The 12,522-nt window shown below is 45.3% G+C and overlaps 1 protein-coding gene and 1 non-coding gene across 2 annotated transcripts in view; both read right to left on the bottom strand.

Moving 5' to 3' along the window:
* Positions 1 to 12,522, bottom strand: part of LOC119390535 (filaggrin-like) — a 58,508-nt gene that overhangs the window by 21,788 nt on the left and 24,198 nt on the right. The window contains exon 4 of the mRNA XM_037658144.2: positions 924 to 1,126. Within this exon, the coding sequence (XP_037514072.1) occupies positions 924 to 1,126 (203 nt within the window). The remainder of the gene's footprint in view (positions 1 to 923; positions 1,127 to 12,522) is intronic.
* Positions 11,099 to 11,222, bottom strand: LOC119392061 (U5 spliceosomal RNA). Its single transcript, XR_005183653.1, has one exon. It is a non-coding gene; the product is annotated as a U5 spliceosomal RNA (small nuclear RNA).

Genomic DNA, 12,522 nt, shown 5'->3' with positions numbered 1-12,522 from the left:
AATGTTCATTTTGTCTTTCATTTGCAGAGCACGCCGGAGACACCGACTAGGAACGTAGACAGGACAGCGTTTACCCTGACATTCGATCCATTATGTCATTATGCCGCATTCGATCAGTGGAACAATATCAATGAGCGTGGAACTGAGAATCTCTCTTTCTGAGGTGGGCGTATAAATTTCTATTACATTTCATTCGTACTGTAAGTATGTAACATTGATAGTTATTTCAGCTTGACTACCACGCACCTAAAAACACATAGCTATCGAGTATTTTCAGAGAAATATTTTCATTTTCTGCAATAAGTAGCGCTTAATAAAAATGAAGAAAGAAAACGATACCAGAGGACGCGCTGCCTGGTTTCGTTGCTTGGTTCAACCTCTAGCGGTGCTTGAATACGAACAGTGAACCACTAGCTCGCAAAGTCTCGTTATTGCCTATCTGTATTTCACCATTAATTAGAATGTGAACTTTGGTTATATATATGTAAAATTTAGGGTACTTTTGCTTACAACAAAAAAAGAATCACTATCACATGCGCTCGCACTTGATAGAAAAATCCCGCCTGCCCTTTTGTCGGAACTGTTTTCTTGCTCTGCAACGAAGCAAAGTGCGTGTTATTCATTTATGAAATTTAACCCAGATCTGAAATTTTTAAGCATCATTAACGTCACGCAAAGCTCGTGGTAGACTTGCGGTGCGTGGTCCGAAGTGGGGATTCCTCGTATTTTGTGATTATTGCGATTGTTCTCACGTCTTCTCTGGCTTATGAAGACGTGGCTTATGACGCGGTTAGGCAAACCATAATTGAAACCCAAGTAATTTACTTAAAAACGACATGATTGACAAATTTCTCTTTCTGTGCACTTCGCGCAGTAGCAGGTTCGTAAATCAAAGGGCGCAATGTGTGCGCCGCCATACGCACTCGTCAGCCTTGATGACGTCGGCACGCAGTATCTCCTTCAGCTGCGTGGCGTCCAGCTCGTAGAAGCTTTCCGTCTTGGCGATTTCGTCGAAGTTGTGGGTGATGTAGCGGAACAGCAGCTTCTCTTCCTCCGGCATGTTGAGGCGCTTGGCAGCGATCCAGGCAGGCAAGCTTCGTTCCAAGGGCTCCTTCTCGAACACTTTCTGCGCATTACAAGACCCACTCTGATAGTAACAGCCACTTCTTACTATTCTTCGGAACCAAATATCTATCTTCAGTTCTTCAGTGCTTCAGTTCTTAGTAAAAAGAAAGGAGGCCCGGTCACGCCAAAATTATGACATTTCGGTTTTATTGAATGATCACAATAACGCAGTTCCATAACACTGTGCACAATGAGAATCAAGTGTAGTAATTAGCACTTAAAGTGCCTGGGCATTACGCGTACTGTGCTTTGCCTTATACTGTGATAACTTAACCTTACGCGTAAGTTGTACAGGCATGCGAATTGTAGCACAAAAGATAACTTAGCGATCTGCTCACCGATAACGGCAAATATAGTAGACATTGCGTGTTCGCGAAGGAAATCGGGCCGCAGGAATACTGATCCATGAAAATCCAGCGAGCATACTACTCCGAACCATTGCCCCGGTGTCTTATCTAGTACACATGGGTCGCCAGGCGCACATGTGTTACTATAGCATCCTTGCACAGCACACGGCTAGTGAGGAAAGCGTTCGGCATGAAATGTTAGCCGCATCCTTCCGTAAAACACCGCGCCCGTCGGGCACCGTACTCAACACATTCACCCACGATGGAACGCACCTTGTAATTCCGCGCACAGCAAAAATTGAATTATGACCACAATAATTCAGAGACCGCATACAAGTGCGAAAGACGAAAACACGTGATGGGGGGCGTGTCGCTGAAGACGAACTTTACGAGCGCGCCATTCTATACAACGAAAGCGCTGCACGGAATAATAATGGTGTGCGCCTTTCTTAAAAGGGCGATAAGAAAAATGTTTTTTTTTTTGTAATAATTAAGCACTGTCATGAATTCTTCGCCCATTGCACCTAAATAAATATGTTCGGAAAATAAATATGTCAATTGTAAGACATAAAGACTCTTTAGCTCTTGTATAAAACTTGGTTTTTAGTTGTTAATGTTTGTTGCCTCCACACCTGGTCGCGCTTATATCGCAGAGCTATAACTCTCCTTGGTGATGTCGCTGGTAATAGGTGCTGAACCGCGTTTCGCCTGAAGCTTCGCGACCTATTTCGATCGCCCTTCGCTTTCACTCGACCGTTAAAAAAAATTGGCCGCGTATCTGCGTGCTTCGCTGCAAATGTCGTCTAAGGACGATAGAAGAGGCGCTGCGTGAGATATGGACGCCATCTGGCAATACGTCAGGAAACATAGTGCTGTGTTGCGGGCTGGTAGTCCCGGCGCACCAGCAGGCGAAGACCGGCGGTGACCAACGCGACCGGCGGGGACGCCAGCCAGCCCGAACACGCGGTTTGGCACAAAGCGCTGAAGCAGAACAAACGTCCGCACTCAACGAGTACTCTCCACACACTCTTTTATAAAACAGGAATGCCAGAGCGGCGCCCCATGGCATTCGTACAGTGCAATACTGAACCGAAACCGAAACACAACAATGAGCTCGTGCAGAGGGCACGGAGGAAGGCAAGTTTCAGCGCAGTCGCATTTTCAGCGCAGCTTAAGAAACTAGGCTCTCTAGAATTAGGTATCTATGCATTTTCTATTAAAGGAACACACAACATAATAATTGCCTAGCGATATTAAGCCTCAGATATGCGCAATGTTTGCTTTTTGATCAACAATGTACACAAGTATGAACCTAGTCAGCCGTTCAAGATGGCTGGCCCTTGGGCAAGTGGTTCAACTTTGGCCGGGTGGCAGAATCGAGTGACGTGCTGACAAACAGAAAGACAGACAGACAGACAGACAGAAAGACAGACCAAAATTTCTGCGTTTAAGTTCCCCTGGAAAGACTATCGTCATTAAAATGCTGCTTTGTGTCAGCACGACGCAACTGGCCGTATCTTTCCTTTTTCCGTGTTTTTTTTTCTTCTCTCAAGCGGTAGTGCCTGAGGTAAGCATCCACGCTTGCTCGACACTTTAGACAAAGCACAAAGGAGATTTTGCGTAGGCGGTTTTTAGATGCGAAGTATCTACACTGCAAACGCAAACTAGCCGAATTGGGCGTTATAAGGGGTACAATCCTTCTTAATACTACCTTCATCTGGACAGTACTCCCTTAGGGTGTAATGAGGTGGGTGTAATAAAGTTCTGCGTCCTCAATTTCACTTCGTTAAGAAATTATGTGGAAGAAAGGAGGTAAATTCACTATATGACGCCATTCGTCGAATGGAGTTCCAAGAACAAAAAACTCCCATCTCATTTCCTCTGGCATGTTTTCTCTATTTTTTCCGAAGCTTTCCATAACGCCTTCAGTGCTGGCGGGCATGTATGCAGCTGTGCGGGGGAAAGAAGTAAAAGAAAGAGGCGGCATGCTTCAGCGCACTAAAAATCCCTTGCACAGATAGCCCAGAGAAAGAGATACCCGAGACCCCCCGAACGGCTGGAGAGGAAGCGAGGAAGCCCTTTGGCCTTGGCGGCTGCAGCCTACTGCGGCCCGCCCCCGCCAGGTTAAAAGAAAGCCAGACGAGGCGCTACCGAAGTGAAATGGGATAAAGCTTCGCGCCGCATGCACGCGCGAAGAAAAAAAAAACATAGAAAAAAAGAAAGAAAAGCGAGGAGGGAGTCGTTCCCGCGGCGGCGCGATCGTCGTAGCTAGGCCGGCTACGCCAGCTAGGCCTTGCGAACGCCACTTCTCAAGCGATCAGCTGTGTCGGTCGTGTGTGCGCGTTTTGTGCCTGCAGCCTCACTGTGTTCTCGCCGCTGGATGTGATATGCGTGGTTTGACGACAGTGCGACATGCTGCGCTGCGAGTGCGATAATCGCGACGGCCTGTCGACTCAAGCAAGCGTGCCGCTGTGCATTACCAAGCAGATGATGGGCACTCTGCGTGCTCGGCACAGTCAGGAACAAAAATGGTAAGTAATACTGATGTTCTCTCTCTTTGCGAGCCCTTATCGTCCCTTATGCACCTGTAGATGACCTTCTGCACATTGCGTCGCTTGAAAAGTGCAATGAAAAGCAAAAAAAGGAAAAGTAAAATCGGCATGTCAAGCTTGCGAAATGCCCGCCAGCGCACCATGAGCGTGGCATGTAACCCATGCCGTACATTACACGCTTGTCATTCATTGTTTCCATGTTACCAGCTGTCATTTATGTACGTCATACAGTCACGTCACGCTATACCAATCTTGGTATGATATCAAGTTAGAGAACCGGACGCGAGTGCACCAGGCTCCATGCCGTAAATGACATACATGTCGTTATTTTCATGTTACTATATGTCATTTATGTTCGTCGCACAATCACGTCACGCTATACCAATTTAGGTGTATGTCAAGCTAGCGAACCGGCCGCGAGCGCACCATGAGCGTGGCGTGTGTACATGACATGCATGTCATTATTTTCATGTCGCCAGCTGTCATTTATGTTGGACGTACAGTCACACTGCACAATACCAATTTTGGTGTATATGAAGCAGGCGAAACGGTCACTAGCGCCCCCGAGACCATGTTGTCAAAATAACGCCATACATGAGAAGCGTGTCATGATTTGCACGTTAGAAACTGTCGTTTATGTGCGTCATACACTCTTGTGACGCCATACCTATTTTGGTAAATATCAAGTTAACGAAACAGTCGCAAGAGAACCAAGGGAGTGACGTGTAAATCATGTGGTTAATGAAATGCATAGCATGATTTTCAAGTTAAGACCCATCATTCATGTTCTTCATGCAGTCGTGTCATGCCACACGAATTTTGGCATACATCCCATTAACGAAACACTCACACGAGCTATGAGTCGTAGGCGGCTAGATAGATAGGTAGATAGATCCGTTCAAAGTCGTAGGAGTGTTTAACAAATGCTTCGCATTTAAGTCGTTAAACTCAGATAGCAATGATGTGTGATGCATGTTTTGGAACTTCTGTGAATATCACTCATGCTTCATACGACCAGTCACTCGACCCAGGAGTGCGCCCTGATAAAGTTGTTTGCGCGATATAATTTTCTTGCCTGCGATAAAGCACGAATGAGGCATGATGCTTTCAGGGAATATACATTAGAGCAAAAGGCCAAGGTTATCACATTGTCACATGAAGGAATGTGCATAAAGGACAACTTTGTTTTCGATTTATTCTTTTCTCCAACTTCATTTGTTTGTTTTAATCCTTCATCATCGTGTCAATTTGCGCACATTGACATGTGACAAGACCGTGCGCTCTCATTTTGCAGCATCTACCTTGGATGCAGTCAACTACCCTGGACATCTTTCTCCCGCCATGCAACTGTGAGAACCCACCGAAGCACAGATTGTCAGGAAGTGAAAAGACTTTTCGGCAACAATTGTGCATTGCGCACTCTGCCCGTCTCCTGAAATAGCATATTAAGGTACGTAAGCACTGTACCTTCATACATATGCATCAAGGAACAGTGAAATAGCATATCAAGGTACATTAACATCATTAGCTTGGATTCATTTAGCTAGAACGAATAAATCATGTTAAATCTATACAATGACGGCCATATCATGTGACGGACATCTGCTAAGTGCAGTGTGTATTGTAAAGCACATGCGTTTTATGGTATTGAATGAATGGATAAATGTTTATTCCAGCAAAATACAGAAAAAGGGCCTCAAGTGAAAAGCGACAATGGTAGCTTGAGAAGTGCACAAGGCCCAGTGGAGCAAAAAGAGAGACAGAGCAGCAGAAACGTGTGCACGTTCAAAGGCAAAACATATACGCATACAAAAAGAAGCAGGAAAGACAAAGCAGAAGAAACGTGCACATTCAAAGGCAAACACCTACGCCATCTGCAAAGTGACAAAATCAAAAAGGGTGAACATTTACGCTAGTGAAAACAATGAAAATCAGAAAACAGTGAAAACAGAAAAGAAGGAAGGGCCATTCAATGGCATGGAAGGAATGCAACTTCATTGGTCACGTATCAACAGTGGAATTTGCCAAGGTTACATGTGCATATTCTTAGCCATTAGGAGATGTGCAAGGCTAATTTAATCGCATTGACATAAGTCAGCTGTTGAGTCTGTTGAACCAGATTGTTGAATCATTTTGTTTATTCCCTCTCGTTAATTTGCTGTTTTGCATTATGTTGCCATAGTTTTCAAGGTAAATACATAGTATCATGACTGTTGACACAATTTGACAAGGTGAAAGCGCTGTTATTGTGCCCAGGCCTTAGTTTATCCTCATTAGAAGTGCGCTGTTTATTTTTGCCATGGTTCAGTGCCAAGTTGCCCAATATTCACTCCTAAACAGAGTAGGTGCGGTTAATCAAGACCTTGCTAACATTCACAACCCTTTTAAAGTGTACTTATAATGATAACTTTACTGACATCAAAAACTACCCACATAATGGTAAACATGGCAAGAGTACACTTCTGGTGGTGTTTCGCATTTTTTTTTACATCCGTTTGTTTTTCGCCCTGTGCACACGAAGTGAAACGCTCACAGGAAATACTTAGCAGCATCTCAATTTTGTATTTATTTCGTGTTTTGACAAAATGTCTGCAATAAGGATAGTCAAGTGCGAATCTTCGGTAAGACATTCATTTTTATGTGTACAGAAATCTTAGTGGACTTCTTTTTTGTGTAATTTTCAGGAATACACTTCTGGCAAAGCAGCAAGTGTTGCTTGCCCACCAGTCTGTGTTCAATACAAGTGTATTGTGGGCATGAGTGTCGGCAGGATTTTGTCTTGGGGGTGCAAGGCGGCGTAACGTGTCGGCCTGGTGAGCAGGAGAGCATTGGTGTAGCTTGGGTGGGGTCAAGTTCTGGTGTGTCTTGATGGCGGCAGGTGCCCTTTGTGCAAACCCCTGTCGACACCCATGATTGTGGGAACACCCTGATGTGCCTCACTTTACACTATGTCGAACAGCTCGTACATCTTACCACATTTAGGCCAACACTGGTATTAATGCAAAGTGTTATGCGCAATACTGCGTGCAACCTTTCTGATATCGTGTGCATTTGAAAATTTCGCATTGTTTAAAAAGACGCTGAGTGGACCCAGTGTTATTCAGCAAACATAAGTCTTAACAGGGGCAGTTGGGCGAGTTGGTGTATATTCATAGTTAAAGAGGGTGCAAAAAAAAATCACAGCACAGAGAAATGAAGGGGACAGGATGACGTGCTACTAGCAATTGAAGTTTAATCGAAACCACAGAAAGATGTAAACACACAGTACGAAAAAATTACAAGACTAAACAATCACACATCCATAGAGGAATGAAGGGGGCAGACAGGACAATGCGCTACCAGTAACTGAAGTGTAATCAAAACCACAGAAAGATATACGCACATGACTAAAAAAGCCAAGCACATGTTCAACTTCACTTGTTAGTAGTGCGTCGTTCCGTCCCCTTTGTTGCTATGTGTTCTGATTTCGTTTTCACGTTTTCCTTACCTATGAACTGAACTCCTGACTGTTTCACAGTCTATATATGTGTGGTCAATTTTTATTCATCCTCATGGCATATCAAGTCCTAGGATCCAATGTGCAAAGCGACCAGTCACTATTTACAAAAATTTTTTAATTTAGTGCCTGTGATTGCCTAATTGCAAGTTGACGTTGCAGCCATGGTGCTTGGATTATTTTCAATGTGGTAATTATGCGTAAGCCATCAAGTGAGGAATTAAGGATGAACTTTTGAGTTACAGATGGCACTAGCTGGCATACAAACATTGAAGCATGGCTGTACTTGTTATGCATATGAGAAGTATTGGTACGTTGCAGTCATGTGATTACGCCGACAAGTTCTCAAGCACACTTCCAGAAATTTACGATGGCTTCAAGGTATCTGTGAGTAAATATGTACAGCAACATATGAAGGCAACCTTGTAATTTTGTGGGCATTGCTGAATGCTTTTATGCACCTTGGTAAGTGGACCTACAGTCAACACCACAGGTCTATTTCGGGCTTTTTTGTAGGAAACTCAAATCCAAAATCATGTGCGACATGTTTTGATGCCATAGGGCAAACTAATGCAATAAAAAACTGTACAACTGCCTGTCTACACGGTTTCATATTTCCCAAAAGTGATGCTAGCCTTATTGTACTAATTAGTTGCCTTCGTGTGTAGGCTGACACCAAGTTCCTTGGGTAGCTTATTTTTTTGGATTATACTTACATACTGGCATGGTGAAGTGCACACGTTAGTGCGCATCATGATGAGATTTTACACCCTACTTTCGTATTGCTTTACTGCTGTGAATTATGTATAGTGCTTAGGCTGTACTGTATATGTTGTTCCACGTGTTCAGTTTTGGGAGTAGGTTCTGTGCACGACGATGGAAATATATACCTATATCCTTACATTGACACGAGAACTGCTGCTGTTTTGATTCCAATAAAATGTTGCAACCACTGGTTCTTGTATCAATTGAAGTATGACTACTTGTCGTGCATGCAAATTGAAGAAATGAATTTGTGCTTGCAAAACAAATTGCTGAAACACTGCCTGCTCAATGTAACTGCTTGTGTTTTATTACCAAACACATTGAACAGATGATTCACAGATTATGACACATTGTAGAAGATAGGCAACAGAAAGACAGAAAGTCATCGCTATGTTCTAACGTAGATTGGGTGATCTTTTATCAATAGTAGTATAATTGAAGGTTGCTGTTGTATAAATAAAGTTTAACGTAGTGTGCAGGTGGACGAGGGAGTGCACATATGATAGTTTTTCCAGTTTTCTGCCTATTTGCTACAGTCCTCGTGTTTCTGTGTTACGATTGTGAAATTCTGAATTGCAAACAAGCCAACCTCTCTGCTGCTGTGGTGAAGTCATTCAACAGAACCATATTTTCTCAAGAACAGCTGTTCCATTGAGGAAGAGGGTATATGCTTTTTTTAATGGGTACTGCATCATCTGTCTGAGGGGAGTGCCAAGTACACATGGACGTTCACAAGAGAGAAGTGCAAGTACATTAACTTTTTTGTTTTGTGGGAGACCCGTCACTGGTAAACTGGGGAGGTTGTCCTTGACATTGGGGCACGCGTTAGGCATTCGCTTTAACGCGGTGGCGTGATGCTTAACAATAAAAGCTAATTAGTAAGAAATGTAGGTAGTGTCCGAGTATGAAAGCAAATAAATACTGAATATGCGTTATAGAGAATCACTGAATGCCGTGCTAAAGCGTACTGCGAATAAGCGCTAATTGCGGAAATAGATAAGCGTTCAGCTGCTCAGAAGGCGCTGCTGCCCCTAGCTGCGTGCAGCTCGCGGCTGTACGCGCGCATTCAACGCACTTTATGTAGGTGCGTTACAATGTCCTTGTAACTCTGGAATTTTCTGCGTGTGTAATTTTCATATGCGAACGCAGGCGGTCCGCGCTAAAGAGTGCATTGCGAATAAGCGCTAATTGCGGAAACAGATTTTTGTTCAGCTGCTCAGAGCGCGCTGCTACCCCTGCGTGCAGCTCGCGGCAGTACGTGCGCATTAAATGCACTTAAAATGTAGGCGCGTTACAATGTTCTTCTAAGTCGGGCATCTGCGTGTGTAACTTTCATATGAGAACGCAGGCGGTCTTCGAACCGCTCATAACACGCTGCCGCATCTGGACGCGCGCAGTTCGCGGCTGCAGAAATAACGAAAATTGCTCCACAGCATACGCTCATGGAATACACATACGTTCGCTCATCTGAAGATACCTTTGTCACGCTGGTATTCACGAATTTAGCGCGAGCGAAGAGGGCACACGTTTATAATTTTTATAGCGGCACGACACGGTGAACCGGAGAATTCGGAGCCGAGGGTGTTTACGTCGATCGGCTCGGCCTGCATGACGCCCCACAAATTATGTATTGACCTTCCGCAAGAGCAAACACGCGCCGATGGTACAAGAACAGAAGTTCGAAGTTGTGCCGACGGGTTAGCAGCCGCTTTGTACGTACATTGGTACATATATAAGCCCACGAAAAAAGCCAGCTTGCAAGTGGTGGCGCTGTGGTGTAATCGTTATAGTGCTTGCTTTAAGTGCGTGTGGTCGCGAGTTCGATTCCTGTGTCGTGCGTACTTGTATGCAAATGTCATGGTTGTGCATAAATACTTTGATGTCCATTTTCTATTATGTCCTAGTGATGAATAGTAGCGGAAATTGGCCGGTAAACGTAATATAGTGCCTAAAATATACTTTATTTTTCATTTCGCGACCGCTCTAGGGCCTCGTATAAAAGGAGGCTTTAACAGCTCTCAACAGAAGCAGAAAAACTCTCAATGCGCTCTGTTCAAGCCCCCAAAATGGGTTACATAAAAACACCAACTTTACCTCCAAAAGGAGGCTTTAAAAGCTCTCAAAAGAACAAGAAAAACTTCCAATGCGCTCCGTTCAAGCCCTCAAAATGAGTTCAATAAAAACACAAATTTACCTCCTTAGTTCTTTCTGTCTAATCACTCCCTCCTTTTGAACCTCCTTTCGAAGGGGGTTTTGCGTAGTACCTTTAGGATGCACGCTGCGCAACGAGCCCAAAACTCCCTAAAAGGCTCAAACCAGTTTGCAGTGTATGGCGGAGTTCAATCCGGTGGTGGTGGTGTGCGGCGTGACCACCCTTACTGCGCATGCGCATACCCTCTCCACTCACTCTCTCCCCTCCGCTCTCAACTTCCCCCTCTCCACTTTCTCTCTCCCCTCCCCCTTTCCACTCTTCCTCTGAAACGCGGGCTAGACATGCCGAAATTCTGCGCAACGCCGCGATGAGCACCAGCGCATGCGCGTCCCCTCCCCCTCTCTCTCCTCTCCTACGCTGCCCCCCTCTCGCACGCCTGCCCACTGCGTTCCCCGCTCGCCCTGTGAGAATTAACGGCCAGGCTAGAGGGAAGACAAGACGCGCGCAGTGTTCCTCTTCGCGTTCCACGACGCGAGGTCGGTAGCATGCCCAAAGATCGCCAACGGAACGCGATCGTGCAAGTGCTCCGGCTTCGCATCGCCTCATGGTCCCCTTTAGCGGGAAATGGTGTAATTTTCTTCCTTTGGATTAGTGTTCTAGGCCTCACCCGAAAAGGCAAGGCCTTCCAAAAATTGGCCTGAAGGCTCATTACGGTCCCTCCCCACGGTAACCTTTAGTAAAAGGCGAAAGATTAGCTCGCAACGACTGAGGAGAGACTTGAGCGTCGTGCCATAGCATGCGCTGTTGGCATCAAGGGATCTATGCTGACCGTATTGCTGAAACAAGGGGTGGCACGCGGTTTTGAGAAAGGCGCTGCTTAGAATAATTCTAGTAACAGCTCATGGCTTACTCCAAAGAAACAATGGTATTCTTGGGATAATTTCTTTTATTTGAAAGTAGTGCCGCCATTCTTCGTGATTGCATATGTGTGAATCTTCTAATTCGTAAACCGAGCTACAAATTTCATCGTTGCGCAGGTCAGCGCCTCCTGCGCAGGTGATCACGTGCAACGAACTTGAAGTAGTGTGCGCATGCTCGCCAAATTAGTTTGCTGCTTCCTGTCGGAGCCATTTCTTGGCAGTGGAATCTTTCTGTTATTGTAATAAATATTTCAAAATAACAGCGAGTGCAATTTTTGATATGCGAGAACACGCCTTGGCGTACCCTACAGCCCAGCCTAAAACCATGCGATTTGTACACAAATAGTCGGTCGCCGGTGTTCTGGCAAACCGTGTTTACTTGCATGCTAGAAGCACAGCTTAGCAATGCATACAGCCGGCTAAACGATGCCTGATGCTGGCTCAGTGGTGGCTACTGCCGGCTTATTATAGGCAAATGTCGCATGCAGATACGATGGTAAGAGTTGGACAGTGATGGCTATGTGCCGTTATAAATCAACGTTGTCTTCATACGATCTTAATCTAATAATACTAATTGAGTTGTCTATAATTTTGTACGCAGTTGCGGTCATCCCGATACATTTCATACATCAGCGTTCATTACAGTACAGTGCTCACGGTGCTCGGCTGCTGAACCGAAGGTCGCGGGTGCGATCCCGGGCAAGGCGGTCGCATTTCGATGGAGGTGAAATGTTAGAAGCCCCGGCACTGTGCGATGTCAATGCACGTGACCGAACACCAGATGGTTGAAGTTTCCGGAGCCCTCAACTACGGCGCGTCATAGTCACATCGTGGTTTGCTGTCTGCTTTGACGGCAGTCCTCCCGAGCGGGGTGATGTTATCGCATGCACCCGCCGAGCGACGGAAATGGGCCAGCTCGTTTGATATCTGCTTCGGCCGCGTTCGTCGCCCCCGCTCGCGCGCTTTTACCCGCGGTAGAAAATACGATGCGCGGGGGATTTTATCAATTTGGACTTCATACGGGAGGGACGTGACGGCGACAGCAAAAACACGTCGGGACTGTTCATAGAATTGCTATGAAAACATGGCTGATCCCCCTTTCATAGGAATCGGTATAACAAGAAACTGAAACATGTCTTTACAGGGGTAGTTGAGTGTTCATTGT

Source organism: Rhipicephalus sanguineus, chromosome 4 (genome assembly GCF_013339695.2).
Source record: "Rhipicephalus sanguineus isolate Rsan-2018 chromosome 4, BIME_Rsan_1.4, whole genome shotgun sequence".
Taxonomy (NCBI): domain Eukaryota; kingdom Metazoa; phylum Arthropoda; class Arachnida; order Ixodida; family Ixodidae; genus Rhipicephalus; species Rhipicephalus sanguineus.
This window is presented reverse-complemented; position numbering and strand designations above follow the sequence as displayed.